The sequence below is a fragment of the Theropithecus gelada genome, chromosome 1, assembly GCF_003255815.1.
Source record: "Theropithecus gelada isolate Dixy chromosome 1, Tgel_1.0, whole genome shotgun sequence".
Classification (NCBI taxonomy): Eukaryota; Metazoa; Chordata; class Mammalia; order Primates; family Cercopithecidae; genus Theropithecus; species Theropithecus gelada.
This window is the reverse complement of record NC_037668.1, coordinates 87,440,290-87,455,981: the sequence shown is the minus strand read 5'-3', so window position 1 is coordinate 87,455,981 and position 15,692 is coordinate 87,440,290. Positions and strand designations below refer to the sequence as shown.

At 41.2% G+C, this 15,692-nt stretch overlaps 1 protein-coding gene across 8 annotated transcripts in view; it reads right to left on the bottom strand.

Annotated features, from left to right (window-relative positions):
- FGGY (FGGY carbohydrate kinase domain containing) overlaps positions 1-15,692 on the bottom strand; it is a 439,174-nt gene that overhangs the window by 105,821 nt on the left and 317,661 nt on the right. For 7 of the 8 annotated variants that reach the window (XR_003116446.1, XM_025363985.1, XM_025363976.1 and 4 more), the window contains one exon: positions 11,055-11,202. Coding sequence is in view for 7 of the 8 variants with exons in the window: in XM_025363985.1 (XP_025219770.1) it covers positions 11,055-11,202 (148 nt within the window). In the remaining variant the exon portion in view is untranslated. Of the gene's footprint in view, positions 1-8,074; positions 8,162-11,054; positions 11,203-15,692 lie in introns of all 8 variants that reach the window. The other variant, XM_025363947.1, reaches the window with a different exon arrangement.

Sequence of the window (15,692 nt, the reverse complement as noted above, 5' to 3'; positions counted from 1 at the left end):
CAACTGTGCACATAGGTGGCACTTAAATGTTCATTTTCTTAATGTGGCACATATATACCATGGAATACTACAGAGCCATAAAAAAGAATGAGATCATGTCCTTTGCACGGACATGGATGAATCTGGAAACCATCATCCTCAGCAAACTAACATAGGAACAGAAAACCAAACACCACATGTTCTCACTCTAAGTGGGAGTTGAACAATGAGAACACATGGACACAGGCAGGGGAACATCACACACTGGGGCCTGTAGCGGGGTGGGGTGGAAGGGAGGGAGAGCATTAGGACAAATACCTAATGCATTCGGGGCTGAAAACATAGATGACAGGTTGATAAGTGCAGCAAACCACCATGGCACATGTATAACTATGTAACAAACCTACACGTTCTTCACATATATCCCAGAATGTAAAGTAAAATAAAAAAAATAAAGTAAATTCATTTTCTTTCTCTTTCTCTTAAAAAGTGTTCATTCTCTTTCTCTTGAATTGCATGAAAGGCTCAATCCCATTCATTTATTGGGATATGGGAATAACGTATGCCCTTCATTATGCTATGGGTACTACTGAGGATATGAATGAGGGCCACTGGAGACTAGTGACTGTTCAGTGTAGGGAAGCCAGGGCAGAAGTTGATCATCAGCACTGGGACCATAATGTTAAAGGTACAGGCATGCAGGAGTATGGAGAAGCCCCTGAGTGCCCAGGGACACAGAGTGGGGGGACTCTTGCAAGAACTCCTTGAGGAAGCCTTAGTACTTATCAATCTACACACTTCCATTCATTGTAAAAAGAAGAGACAGATGGTCACTGTCCACCATGGACTTCGGCTTAAATCTGGCAACTTAGTAGCTGTCTAAACTACTGCATCTCCCCTCAACTCTTTCCTGGGATCCTAGTCCAGTGTAGGTTTCCAGGGATCCTACTCTAGATTTACTGAACCTCTTTCCTGGGATCCTAGTCCAGTGTAGGTTTCCTGGGATCCTACTCTAGATTTACTGAACCAGCAATTTGCATTTTACCACGGTCCTAATGCACAATAAATTGTGGAAATGACTGCTCTAAACCTTGGTATTATAAATTATAGGTTCATAGGTTCTAAAATAGTTGAGATTATCAATAAACATATTAGCAATTAAATTTTTTCCTACCTAGTTGTTAAAGGAATTGATTATATATACAAATAAGAAAAAAAAAAAGGCTTAAAAATAGTTTCCCAAGGGATCTCTAAAGATTACAAAAGACAAGAAAATATGGGATTCACAAGTCCTGAGATTTTTCTATGGTGATCAGAGCTTGATGGGGGTATCCAAGGCTCGGGGGGATTCACTGAAAGCTTTCCAGAACACAATGGAGAGGGAGAAATGCTCTGTTTGCTCAGTCAATAATGAAGGTGGAGCTGATGGAAAAGGCAATGAGGAGGATCACAGAAAGATTTATAGGAAGCCTCTGGAGGGAGGAGGACATTGGAGGACAGGTCTGAGATAATCACCGGCTTGGAAGAGAAAGGGGGACAAATCTTCCCAAAAATATTTAGAGGTTTCAGTAAGTGTCTGGAATCTAGGCTAACACTTGGCATTGCCTACATCCCATCCACATTTGAGAAATGCAGATGACTGTGCTACCACAATGCTGTAAGCAGAATCTTAAACATGTCCCCTCAATATTCTGTACCCTGGTTATTCAATCAAACACTAACTGAGGCCCTGTTGTAAAGGAACTGGGCAGATAAAATTATTTAATAGCCAGATGACCTTAAAATAGGGAGATTATCCTGGATTATCTGGTTGGGTCCAGGGTAATTACATGAGCTCTTAAAAGCAGAAGAGAGGCCAGGTGCGGTGGCTCATGCCTGTAATCCCAGCACTTTGGGAAGCAGAGGTGGGCGGATCACGAGGTCAGGCGATCAAGACTATCCTGGTAACATGGTGAAACCCTGTCTCTACTAAAAATACAAAAAATTAGCCGGGTATGGTGGGCGCCTGTAGTCCCAGCTACTTGGGAGGCTGAGGCAGGAGAATGGCGTGAACCCGGGAGTCGGAGCTTGCAGTGAGCCGAGATTGCACCACTGCACTCCAGCCTGGGCGACAGAGCGAGACTCCGTCTTAAAAAAAAAAGAAAAAAAAAAAAGCAGAAGAGAAAGGCAGAGGAGTCAGTTAAGAGACACAGTATGAGAGGAGGACAGGAGAGATGAAGCAGAAATAGAAATCAGAGTGGTTCAAAGCATGGGAGAGATTTGACCCATCATTGTGGGCTTTAAAGATGGAGGCAGGGGTGACAGGCCCAGAAATGCAGGAGGCCTCTGAAAGCTGAGAAGGCCCACTGGCTGACCTTTAGCATGGACACAGGGACCTCAGTCCTACAACTGCATGGGACTAAATTAGGTCAACCACTTGAATGAGTGTGGAAGCAGATTTTCCCCAGAACCTTCCAATAAAAACCTTTGATTTTGGCCTTGTGAACACTTTCTTTGGTTACAGAGGAACCAGCAGAATCAACCTAGATTTCTGACCTGCAGAACTGTGGAAGAATAAATTTAAGCCACCAGATTTGTGTAATTTATTATAGCAAGCAAAAATGATGGATGGACACTGCCCCTCATGACCTTACTCTATTGGTGAATTCTACACCACATAAGACTACTTTGTTTGCTGTTTACCCAAAGCATGAGGCCCTTCACACTTTGCCTTGCTTCTGAGGTGTTTAAGTCTAAGCCATTTTGATACGCTCATACACTGTTTCTCAAAGCTGCTCTGTACAACTCTTCTGGCCTGTACTTGCTGTTGTCTAACCCTGTCTTGGATCTGCACACCAAGATTATACATCATGGACTCTATCCTTGGTCCTCTGGCCTTAGTTCCTTTGTGTTGTTTTGTCTTGGACCTTCCCAGTAGATTCCACCTGATTCGCCCCTCAATCTTCTATCATGCCACATGACCTTGGGAAACACTCCTGCCCGTAGTCCATTCCGTGGTTTTACCTGTTGTTTAGTGTATATAGGAAAGATAAAGGAGCAGTAAGAAAGGAAAGTCTGATTCTGTGATAGAATTTAAAAAGTCACTAAAATGACTTTTTAAACGAAAAAGGAAGATGCCAGGCACATTAAAAACAAAGCAGAAGCAATGAAAACAACAACAATGACAAAGATCTAGTTTTTTTATTTTTCTTTTTCCCCAAAGAATGTCATTGACCCAGGTTTGAATTGACTGGTTCCAGTTTTCTCCTGTGGGTAAGCTACTTAAACTCCCTGAGCCTCGGTTTCTCTCTTCTTTTAAATGGGACAACATTGTCTTGCAGGGTTGTTGTGAAGGTTGTTGATGATACATGTAAAGCATCTACCATGATGCCTGGTGCATCAGGTGCCTGAAAAATGGTATCTATGAAAAATCACAACACCAGCTGGCAAATTAGTCACTTCAGTAAAATATATATATTTTTTCAGTAAAGTATATATTTTGAATAAAATATAAATATGTAAATTTATATATAAATACACAAATAAAAAATATATTTGTTCAGTAAAACATATATATATATATATTCAGTAAAATTTGTGACCAATTTGTACACCAGTTTGGTATTGTGATTATATATATGTAATCAGAAAACCAGTTAAAGACACTGAGAATATTAAGCTTTGTTACAGGATTTGATTTTTCATAAGCAAAAATACGTTAAAAAAAAAAAAAGGCTGAATAAATCAGCGTTAAATAACAGCGAAAACATCCACAAACTCATATCAGAGTCCATGTGTTTCCAAAGCTTATAAATGAAAGCTTATAAATGAAAGCTTACAACTTGAAAGCTACTTCAGTTAGCTCATGAGCTTCCAGCTCTATCATCCATCTCCCTATCAGAAAAGTCACAGGGGTGCAACCTCTGCTTTCTCTTGACTCTTGCAGATACCCTGAGTTGGTGACTCCTTCCACATCTGGATCTGTTTAGCGATGCCTACAGCTAGCTGGGATTCACTCCCTTGGGAACTGGCTAAGATCTCCCAGTGCTTCCTCCCTGACTCTCCTGGTTTTCCACATACACACTATCTCTGTGCTTGCTTTGAAGAGTTGTTGGAGCAGCACTCAACCTCTCCAGCAGTTTGAGTAGCACACGCTCTGATGTTAGAAGTCACAGCTCTTCAAAGAAGCAGAAAATCAATTTTTGTTCTGGGTAGTTAGTTACTTTTAACATGAAGCGAGAAAATACGTTTCAACCAATGGTGAATAGGGTGCATTTGGTGTGTTTTCGGGGCCTGATATGTCTCCAAGGTCATTTGCTTTGTTGAGTGGTTATTTCAGGAAAATAATTTTTCAAAATTCCAAACACCACAAAACAAAGGCCATGCCATTTTTTTGTTAATAGAAACTGCTCATATATATGAGAAGGCAAGGACTCTTCCAGAATTCCTATAACACTAGCTATTCCATAAGGTGCACCAAATTTGAGTTTCCTATTGTACTGATGAGGAAACTGAGGGCCAAGGACTTGAACAAAGAAGATCAATCTCAAGACCTGTATGAAACTTGCTTTCTGCAAGGACCAAGGGACTAGTGGGCTTCTTTGGCTGGCTGTTTGGGCTGGTGAGTCCAGTCAGTTCTGCGGCCAAAGTGGGAGGCCTATGGCTGGCTGCTCACGGTTCAAAAGCCACACAGGATTCCCGTTGGCCATCTCTTAATGTGCAAGTAAAGGCCACCAAGCAGGAGCTGCCAATTCAAGGGCATTACTGTGCTGTCTGTCCATTGTGCCAACACCTGCCGTCTGCCGCTGACAGCGACCCTGCAAAGAAGCCTGGGTCACTCTTGCTTCCTTGTGGGCAGATCAGCTGCACAGAGTTAACCCGCCAAAGGTCATACACTGGTATATCTTCAAGACAAGTTCAAACGTAAGTCCGATTTCAAAACCTGAGTCCTCTTTACTGCTTTGCAGTGGTAAAAACCATCCAACAAAACATTTAAAATAAAAACAACCACCAAGAAAAAAAAAAAAAAATCCCTAAAACATGCAACTATTCCTGATGGTGAGTATTTATTTTCAACTTTTTTTTTTTTTTTTGAGATGAAGTCTCATTCTCTCGCCAGACTGGAGTGCAGTGGCACGATCTCAGCCCACTGCAACCTCTGCCTCCCGGGTTCAAGGGACTCTCCTGCCTCAGCCTCCTGAGTAGCTGGGACCACAGGCGTGTGCCACCACGCCCAGCCAATTTTTTGAATTTTTCGTAGAGATGGGGTTTCGCCATGTTGGCCAGGATGGTCTCGATCTCTTGACCTCATGATCCACCCACCTTGGCCTCCCAAAGTGCTGGGATTACAGGTGTGAGCCACCAAGCCCAGCCTATATTCATCTACCTTTATGTGTGACCATGTCATTTTCTTACTTTAAAAGTAAGCAATTTTTTTTGGGGGGGGGGTCTGTCTTGTTTTTAATGAACCTAAAATCATCAGCACTTACTGTTTTGAGACTGACTGTTATTACCTAAGCTTCTGCTTCTTTTAAATAATCATATTGCAGCCCTCACCTTTCTGTGCTTCGTTTATCAACTGGAAAAGAGAAATGTTTACATAGTGGGGTACTTAGTCCAACCATGCTGTTAGGCTGCTCATCCCCCACCTCCTCCACCTCTCTTTAGTCCAGTGCTTCAGGCTGATATTGTATCATCAAAAGAAAAATGAGACAGCTAGTCACATGATAGGAGTCAATTGTTACCAGAACAAAAAGGAAATGATACTATGAAGCATAAGGAAGAGATTCCTGGGTTATGTCCTGTTCCTACTTATGAAGGTAGGCACCTAGTGTGGAAGGCATTAGGACCAGGTCAAACTGCAAGTGGCTATTTGTTTTGAAATCTGAGTCAGTGAGGGTGGGAAGGAAACTAGTACCTTACTGAGAAGAGACAGGGTCAGAGTTTAAATCCAAAGACCATGGTTAGGGTAAAAGTGGGAGGATAAGCCACAAGGTTGGTGGTCAGAAGAACAGAGGAGCAAGGACTAGCTTAAGGAACATAGTTCACTATGAAACCATGTATAATGCATGTTGAAACTCCCTTTCTTAATAGTCCTCCACGCGTTTTGCAAAGTCCAGAGTTTGTATCCTAAAAGGATGGGGTGCATATCCTAAAAGGCAAGCTCTGCCACTTCTTGGCTTTGCAACCTTGAGCAGGTCACTGTTCATTCCTCATTTGGCGAACAGTGATTAAAAGAACTGTTTGACCATAAGGCAATTATTTGGTGCCAGCTTCTGACCTAAGAACTGTTGAGATTTTAAAAAGCAAATAAGCTGTCGCTCCTATCCTCAAAATGTTTTTCCTATAGAGTAAATTGAAAACACATGCTATGTCTTATGACAGCCTTGATCTTATTTTCTTCAGTGAAAATTATACTCCCTATTGCCTTCAATGTAGGTTTTAATTCTTTGATTGCATTTTTAGTTGTCTTGTGGTCTTTGCCATTTCCCCTTTCTTCTCATTCCATTGTCCTTTCATCTTAACTCATTCTTTCCTAATAAGTTTCTGGCCTATTTCATAGAGATATGCCTTGAAACAAAAATTCTGGCTGGGAACAGTGGTTCATGCCTATAATCTCAACACTTTGGGAGACTGAAGTGGGAAGACGGCTTGAGCCCAGGAGTTTGAGACCAGCGTTGGCAACACAGTGAGACCCCATCTCTACAAAAAAATTTTTAAAAATTAGCTGGGCATGCTGACATGTGTCTGTGTAGTCTTAGCTACTTGGGAGGCTGAGATGGGAGGATTGCTTGAGTTCAGAAGTCCAAGGTTACAGTGGGCTTTGATTAGGCCACTGCACCACTGCATTCCAGTCTGAGTGACAGAGAGCAAGATCCTGTCTCTTAAAAAAAAAATTAAAAATATTGTATTGAATATATCACAAAGTTCTCTAACATTTTCATTTGGTTTCAGTAGTAAATAATTTTCAAGAGGGCTTTCCTTTAAGTGTTCACAATGGTATTTCTTTTTCTTTGTATGTAATGGTTTTTCTATGGGGTTATTATTTTTCAACATTAACTAGACAGGTACACACGTTCAGTATTTCCCAGCACACAGCACATGTGATTTGCTCTTATCCCCACTCACTGTATACTTGAATTTGTCTCTTCAGATCTACAGCTAAATGCCAGTAGACAGAGTACAGCAGTTTTTATTTTCTGTAGCTTTGCTGGACTGAGGTAGATCAGCACTTCCTGGCTTTCCAAGCCTAGAACTAGTAGTGCAAACTACACCCTTCCTCCCAAGTTTACAGAACTACCAAGGCTTTTCCTACATCTGCCCCATTAACAGATGCTTAGAATGCAAGCCATCACCATTCCTCCTAATTCACACTTCCTGCTTGGGTGGATTCTTGGGCTGGCAGTTTTCAAATGGAATGAACTGAAAGGGCGGCTGGGAACAGGGTCGTAGGGGGATCTAGGAATTTAAACTCACTGGCTGCTTTCCAAAAACAGAACAAAAAACCCAACCATCAGCAGTAAAGTCGAGGGATAGCTGTGCTGTTTTTAGGTTTAAAAGAACCTTGCGCTTTTATGCTAGGGAGCAGAAGGTGGCAAGGTCCAAATTCTTTCCATGGTGGGTCACGCATGACTTTGTTCTTATGTCATATATGATGTTATCAAACAAGTTGCATTCATCATTTAAATTCTAGAAAATCCTCCCAGATTTTCTTTGGGAATATCAATTCTAGTTTTCCTAGTTGAACACCATCCTAATTCCTAAGGCCTGCATGAGTTCATGACTTTTTTGCATTTTTACAAATATTTTCAAGAGAAGTAGAAAAAGGCTGCATCAGGGTTTGCCAGCCCAATGCCACATGAAAACAATTCCAAAGTCAGACACGTACTGAGCTCCTTCAGCTTGCACTGATTATTAGAGATCACACTGTAAAATAATTATATACACACATACACATATGTACAATAATTACCTCCCCTACTTTTACGTGAACTTAGGACAGGTACTTTTCTTTTTTCTCTGTCTTACCTGGGTTTAGCATAGGCCTGCACACAGCAGGTATTCAATAAAAACACAGTGAATGGGTAAATGTTTAACAATGCAAGTAAAGAGTCACCTGAGGGGAGAGTAGAGAACTGGAAGAGTGCAACGCTGCCGAAGCAGGAATATACAGATATCCAGTGGTTTTCCGAGACAACATTTTCTTTTTATATTATTAAGATAAAATGCTAAAGGGAATCTATCATTGGTTAGACAATGATACAAGGAGCCAAAATTGTAGACATTCATGCCATGCTCTGTTCCCGCTAGAATACTGCACATACTATGATTCCCTTGGCCTCAAACCCCCTTCCCAGCTTCACTCAGTGTCAATGTTACTTCCCGTCTGGAGCTTTCCTGACCGCTGGGACCAGGTTGGGCAATCGTCTTCCATGCATCTGGAGAGCTCTGGACAGTGAAGGACACCTGGAGCTTAATACCACCTTTCCATTCCCTGTTTATATATTCTGTCTGCCTCCCAAAGTTCGTGATATTCCTGAGGGCTGGCATTGTGTCTCGTTACTCATATCCCCCACCAACTGTAATAGGGCCTCTATTTGTTTGATGAACAAACATTCTCATAATTATGATACAATGGGAGCTTATCTTTATTTACTTGGATATTAATATTGGTATTAAATACTTACCATATGGATAGTCAGTGTCAGTAGACATTTAATTCATTTGGTATTAGTAAATTCTTCATATGTTTGTTTTATCGAAAGCAACAAATCACCTCTTTATTATCTCCATATTGCCTATAAATTATAAATAAGTATATACTGAACGCTTACTATGTGTCCAGGGAAACGTTTTAGGAGTCAAAAGAAGAAATTGTACATGGATCTTGCTTTATTGGAATTATCCTGCAATTCTAGATCCTATTAACATTTTCTCAAGCACTGCCCCACCCCCAACCTTAAACATGCTCCATGAAGGTAGGTATTGTTGCACCTTACTCATATCTACAGCAGTGCCTGGCACACACTAGGGACCCAATTAATATTTGCTGAATGAGTGCTGGAGACAGGCATCATTATAGTTTCCAGCAAAAGGATATAACATGATAACAGAAGAATTTCAGGGTCACTATTTTGATGTTTTCCAAAACTAGACTGAAAGAAGGAGATTTGGGGTGAAGTATTTAGCTCAGAATTGCCTTCCTTCTATCTTATTTAGGTCATCTTCTCCTTCCAGTGTTGTGATGCAAATTCACGGAGTGATAGCTATTCCATTGTAGCCTAACCCAAGGACAGTTATAAAGGGAAATCATTGCCAAGAACTATCAAGTGATATATGAGGTATGTGAACAAACGTACAACTTTTTAAAAAAGTAAACGTACCCAGGATTTTTAGATACAACTGGGCATATGTCCCCATGTAAGAAGTTCCTTTTGGTGCATACACACTTATTCTCATGTTATGAGAATTCTTCAGAACATTCCATTGATTTCTTTGGAATTTCATTCTGCATCTGGGTCAACTTTATTAGAATATCCTTCTGATGATAATTCTTAGGTCTTGGATGTCAGGATTGGTTTTAAGAAATGGATAAAAGCTACTGGGAGACATGAAGCCTGACATGCTGGGTACTGAATTTGGGTATGACAGACATTGGCGAAGGAAGGCCCCCTCAGGTCAGTTTTATCTAAAGCAACAAATGACCTCCAGAGCAATGACCATTTTACTATGCAACACTGCTTTATTTTGGGGTCATTTAAAACCCTGGTCAAGCTTCTTAACTGCTTCAACATTTTAAGTATCTAACTCTATTTAGCTTGGCTTCAGATATTTGTCTCTAATTAAGACACTTATTTCTGTACCCATATGAAATGTGTTCTTCCCCTGCCCCCTGTTTACAGACAGAGTTGGTTATCTGAAAGTGTGGCTTTCTAGTTGCGGCCTGTTGCCACATGGCCCTCTCTGGACATTGTTCTCCTGCCTCTATAAATAAGGACACCAAGCTCATGATTTGTTGTGTAGGCATGCTTCATGGACTCGAGATCAACATAACCTTTGCCATATCTAATTTTCTTTTCTTTTCACCATGCCTCCCTTTTAGTAATATAAGTTGATCATGTCAGCTCGGTAATGAAAATAAAGTTCAGGTCTTCCTGCTGGCATCATAAAAGTATTTAAAACAATCTCAATAAAACTAACCATAAAACTGTAGTAGTTTGCATCTTGAATTCTTGATTCCATCAGGCCTGCTCCACTATTACGCAGCTTCCTTTGCATAAGCCTTGCCCTGTTTACAGCCTCCATTCTGAACTCTGCCTTAACGTACCTCACACTCACCTTCTCAGCTTTACGACATTTTCCTAGTTCCTGTATTCATGGCTTATTTTCTATTTGTGGCCTCACCTGGCCCCTCCTCTAGCTTTAACCTGTTTCATCATACCTCAAACATGATTCTACTGGTGTCTAAGATGTTGTTACTTTTACATCTCAACTGGGGTGGTTGAGAGCTCTCCCACCAAGTTCATCTGGCCCCTCTAGGAGGGCCTAGAATATCCATAGAGGAAGTGACCCTAAAGGGCACTAACAGCAGGATTTATTCTCCAACATAAGTTATAAATTGTATTCACTTATACCAAAGTTTAATCTGAAATCCTAACTATATTAGTGTAGACTCTGAATAGCCCTGACTCAGAGCCTAGGCAGATGTGTGGCTGCGGCCAGCAAGACCATGGGTGGTAATATTTATTACTGATTTACTGGGCAACCTAAAGATGCAGTTGGAAAATATGACTTTACAGACTGATGTAAATGCCAAAATTACATAGGCATGACTTTTAGCCACTCCACAGGACAAAGAGGCAGCAGTAGCTGAATTAGGAAATGCTGCTTTTAACGCTTTCAAGGTTGGCTCAGAAACAATGAAAACTTTCAGCAGCTCATCCCAGGGAGCAGCAACAGGAATGCATCTGCACAAAGCTAGTGGGCTGTTGGCCTGTTTTATTTTTTTCTTTTCCTTTTTCCTCACTTTGCTTCTTCCAAACTTTGTAGCCCTTTGGCCTGCCTTCACCCACGTGCAAGGACTAGCTGTTACTTACCATACCCTTTAGTGTCAGATCTGCTAAGGGAGACCGGTTGCCATGGAAATCTGGCCAAACATGTAAATCAACAGTAAGGAAACCCACAGGCTGAGCCTTCTTAATCAGATCCAGGTGACTGTTCAGATATGCATATACACTCTGGCATCTGGAAGAGAAGTGAATTTTATTTTTAAAAGGGGGATAGGGTCAGGGAGCAAATCATTCGATAGAAAGAAACCATTTGTACTTCCATATCAGTTTCAGGAAGGTAAGCAGGCTTCTAAAAGCTTCAGAGAAGCCAGCCCACTGTACTCTCAAATCACACTGTAGTATCACCAAGAAAGGTGCCCATCCCAGTAGAAAGGTTTGGAGTCAGAAGACTGGATTCAGGAATGGCTTTACTCTTAGTAGGTGCATGGCCATGAGAAAGTTATTCAAACTTTCTGAACCACCCTCTTCTCATCTGTAAAAACAGATATCATAATCCCTGTCCAACTTACCTCATAGGGTTATTGTGAAGATCAAAGAAGATTATGTATGTGAAGGCATGGTATTTTGTAAACTGTACAGTACTGTACATATGTCAATAATTTATTAAAATCAGTATTCCTAATTGTAATAATGATGATGAGTTGATAAATGGAGAGAAATATAAGTTCCCAGACTCAGGATAGGATTTTGCTAAGGAAAGTGACTGAATGTTTTAAATGCAGTTAGGATCAGGAGTTAGAGACCTGATTTTCAACCTAAACCCACCAGATGACATTGTGTACGTTTTTTCTTTTCTTTTTTTTTTTTCTTTTTGAGACAGAGTTTCACTCTTGTTGCCCAGGTGGAAGTGCAATGGCGTGATCTCGGCTCACTGCAATCTCCGCCTCCCAGATTCAAGCGATTCTCCTGCCTCAGCCTCCCTGCCCAGCTAATTTTTGTAGTTTTAGTAGGGGTTTCACCATGTTGGCCAGGCTAGTGTCAAACTCCTGACCTCAGGTGATCCACACGCCTCGGCCTCCCAAAGTGCTGGGATTATAGGTGTGAGCCACCGTGCCTGGCTTTTTTCTTCTTTTTAAGTCTCCATTTCTTCATGTGTAGAACGAGGGAGTCAGACCAACTCCTTCATTCTCTACATGTTCAGGTGAAGAGGAAGTGGAGAGAAGATGATGGGTGTGAGAGCACTATTCGGTTCAGATCTTGGCACTACCTCTCCTCGCTCGGTAAAATGGGCCAGTGACTTAACCTCTCTGACCTCCAATTTTCCCACTCATAAAATAGGTTCAATAACACCTCCCTCGCTGGGTTAAATCACACCACACGGCACAAAGATTAAAGCTGGTCAGCCTTTCCCTCTTAAAAGATGCTGCTTTCTAAAAGTTCTGAACCAATGATTTCAAAAGAAAGTGGATATTGCAGCAGTTGGCATCTGTGCTACTTCCCACTGGGGTCCTTGGAAATCTCTTTAAAGGTTAAAAACATGGCTTGTATAATGGCAGAAAAAAAAGTATAGGAAATCAATGTCCAAAGGAGGTTAATATCTAAGATACCTAAGGCATTATTTGTTTTGCATTTTAAAAGTGTTCTAGAAGGAAGGCTCAGCGATTTCTAGTTCTATTTGTGATTGGGTGAGTGTCCCCATAGATCCCATGAAGTTGCCAAAAGTTTCCTGTACTTGGTGTAGGGAAACAAACCAATGAGTAGAGCAGCGATTTTTAAATTTTCTTTTTACCCCTTTATCAGTAGAACTCCTTTATTAAACCAAAAGTTGATGTAAATATTCAATGTAAAAGCTGCTCTGTGTGAGCTTGAGTGTGTCAATGTGAATGCATGTATATGTGCGTGTGTGAGTGCGTGTGATGTGTGCTAGGGTCAAGGTGAGGGCAGCCCTACTGCCCTACCTACCAACAGTTTATTTGCTTCTTGCTGTAATAGCTCATTCTCATGTGCAAAAATCTTCTTTCTTAGATCATATTGGCAGGAATAAGATATTACTGGGAAAAGGCTTAACAACTACAGTTAACACCAGCTGCCATTCCCTAAGTATACACCAGACCTCCCAGCACTGCCCAGTGGGGGAGGTATCATTAACATCCCTTTACAGAGAAGATGCTTCAAGAGGTGAAGAGACAGGTCTGAGTCCAGCTTTAAACCCTTCTCCTTGTGATTCTGAAGCTATGGGCTCTCTGTATCTTAGGTCAGAAATTGTTCATCAAAGCCTGAAAAACTCAAATCCTGTTTTAGAATGATTCTATTATGGCTTCAGGAAAGGATCCTCTGAAGCCTCCATATAAGGTAGAGCCAGAACAACACATCAGGGAACGTGAATATGATAACCTCCTGGTTCTCCATCTCTTCGCTCTCTCTGTTCCTGGTCCAATGGGAATCACATTCACAAGACAAGCCTCGAGAACATCTTTTCTAGCCAGAAGTCAAGAGTCTGCACTAATTCTTGCGACTTTCCACTTCAGAATAGCCACTGCTCTTAAAGCCAAGGTTTTTTTTGGAAACACATGTCTATAAATCTTTTCATTCTGCCGCTCAAGGAATCTCTGAGCAGGGCATTTGGTTTCAGACATCTGGGTCAATAAGAACCTATAGGGCTAATTAGTATTGATTCGTCATTGTCTCATTTACTGCAGGTCTTTGCAAACAGTGAGATTCATTTAGCCTCTACATATATGGCCACTCATGCACTAATGAGATCCCTGGGGGATGGGGCATATGCTTACCCCTTTGACTCCTAACCTCCTTGCAGCTGTATGTTTATTCTTTGAATGCAGCCATTCCCCTACATGTTTTTTCAATTATACCTTACCATGTGTGCTATCTGAGTATATCATTCAAAATGAAATGCACTTGGAAGACATTAAACCAACTAATACACATCATTATTCACGTAATTTTAACCTTGCATGATAACCTTTTTTGGTTCTGACTTTGTTTCATTTTGTATGTTTTATCAATTCTTTCTCAAATGGCAGCCTACCTTCTTCTAGCTAGGGAATCACATATTAACTGTGATCCCAAGTGGATCGCTCTCCCTCTCTCTCATGAACCCCAGGCTGATTTTTCCTGTTTCAGAGGGAGAAATTTGTGCTGTCCACATCCCTTTGGGTATCATGAAGAAAATATAGTTTCAATAACCATAAAGTGACTTCACCACGTACCAGCTGGATGATCAGGCAGGCAAACCCTCTCTGAGCCTATTTGCTTTTTTTACTATTGGAGCTAATACTGTCTACTTAAAGCCTGCTATGAAGATCAAACATAGAGCCCTGAGCACTGTAAAACGACAGGTTTATCAGTAAATAGTTTCCTCCTCTTTGCCATTATAAGAAACTCATTTCTAGTTTTTTAAAAATCCAAGAATCAAGGAAGATGTTTTTTCGAACCTTATTGCTTGTAATCTTAAATGCAGACAGCATCCTGGAAACCTCTCATGTCCTCTCCCTCTCCATAAATCACCTAATTCTTTGGGTTCACAGGCTGCCCAGAGAGTATGGTGGCCATACTCTTAAACCAAAAAATCAGAATACATGGTATAACAAAATATACTTGTGCCCTTTATAGCAGTAAGAGAAAGTCTTAGAAAAGAAGCTTCCATATTGTCTGTGTCTAGTTCCTTACTACTTCTTTTTTTTTTTTTTTTTTTTGAGATGGAGTCTCTCTCTGTCACCCAGGCTGGAGTGCAGTGGTGCGATCTCAGCTCACTGAAACCTCTGCCTCCTGGGTTCAAGTGATTCTCCTGCCTTAGACTCCCGAGTAGATAGGACTACAGGTGCATGCCACCATGTCCAGCTAATTTTTTTTTGTATTTTTAGTAGAGTCGGGATTTCACCATGTTGGCCAGGATGGTCTTGATCTCCTGACCTCATGATCCGCCCATCTCGGCCTCCCAAAGTGTTGGGATTACAGGTGTAAGCCACCGCGCCCAGCCTAGTTCCTTACTTCTTAACCCAATAAACTATGCATTCTGCCTGCTCCATTCTACTGAAACTGGTCCCACCATGAGGAACAATATGCTCTTTGTTGTTAATGCCGATAAATCATTTTGGGCATTTCACACCATTTGACCACTCCTTCCTCATTTGTTCTCTTGTTTCTGAAACACTATTCTCTCTTGATTTTCCTTCCTTCTCTTTGGCTGGTTCTCCTTCTTCACTTGTTCATTAAACATATGACATCTTCCAGAGATCTACTGTTTTTGACCATTTTCTTACTCTTTATCTCCTCTTGGCTGATCCTACCCTCTTCTCACGGCTCTAGTTACCACCTAGTACTGAGGACTTCCAAATATATGACCTTAACTCCTGTCCATTTCTCTCTTATAAGTTCCAGGTCAAGTATCCGACCACTCTTTAAGTGACTCCTCTTAGATGTCCAAAGACAAGTCAACTAAGAATGTCCAATCAGGCTTTCTGTACTCTTTCCTGATCGATTCTTCTACAATGCATCTTTGATTATCACTCCCATGCCTATCTAAAACCCTTCAGATGGACATAGCCTTCCAGACATGCTGGAATATAGAGAATATGGGGACTGGGAAAAGGAATAGGCATCTTATGACCTCCCTACACATGCCCCATGCCAGGCACTGTGCTGAGCTACTGGTAACCAGTTGGGAGGTAGAAAATAAGAGGATTTATGTCCTAAATCAGCACAGAC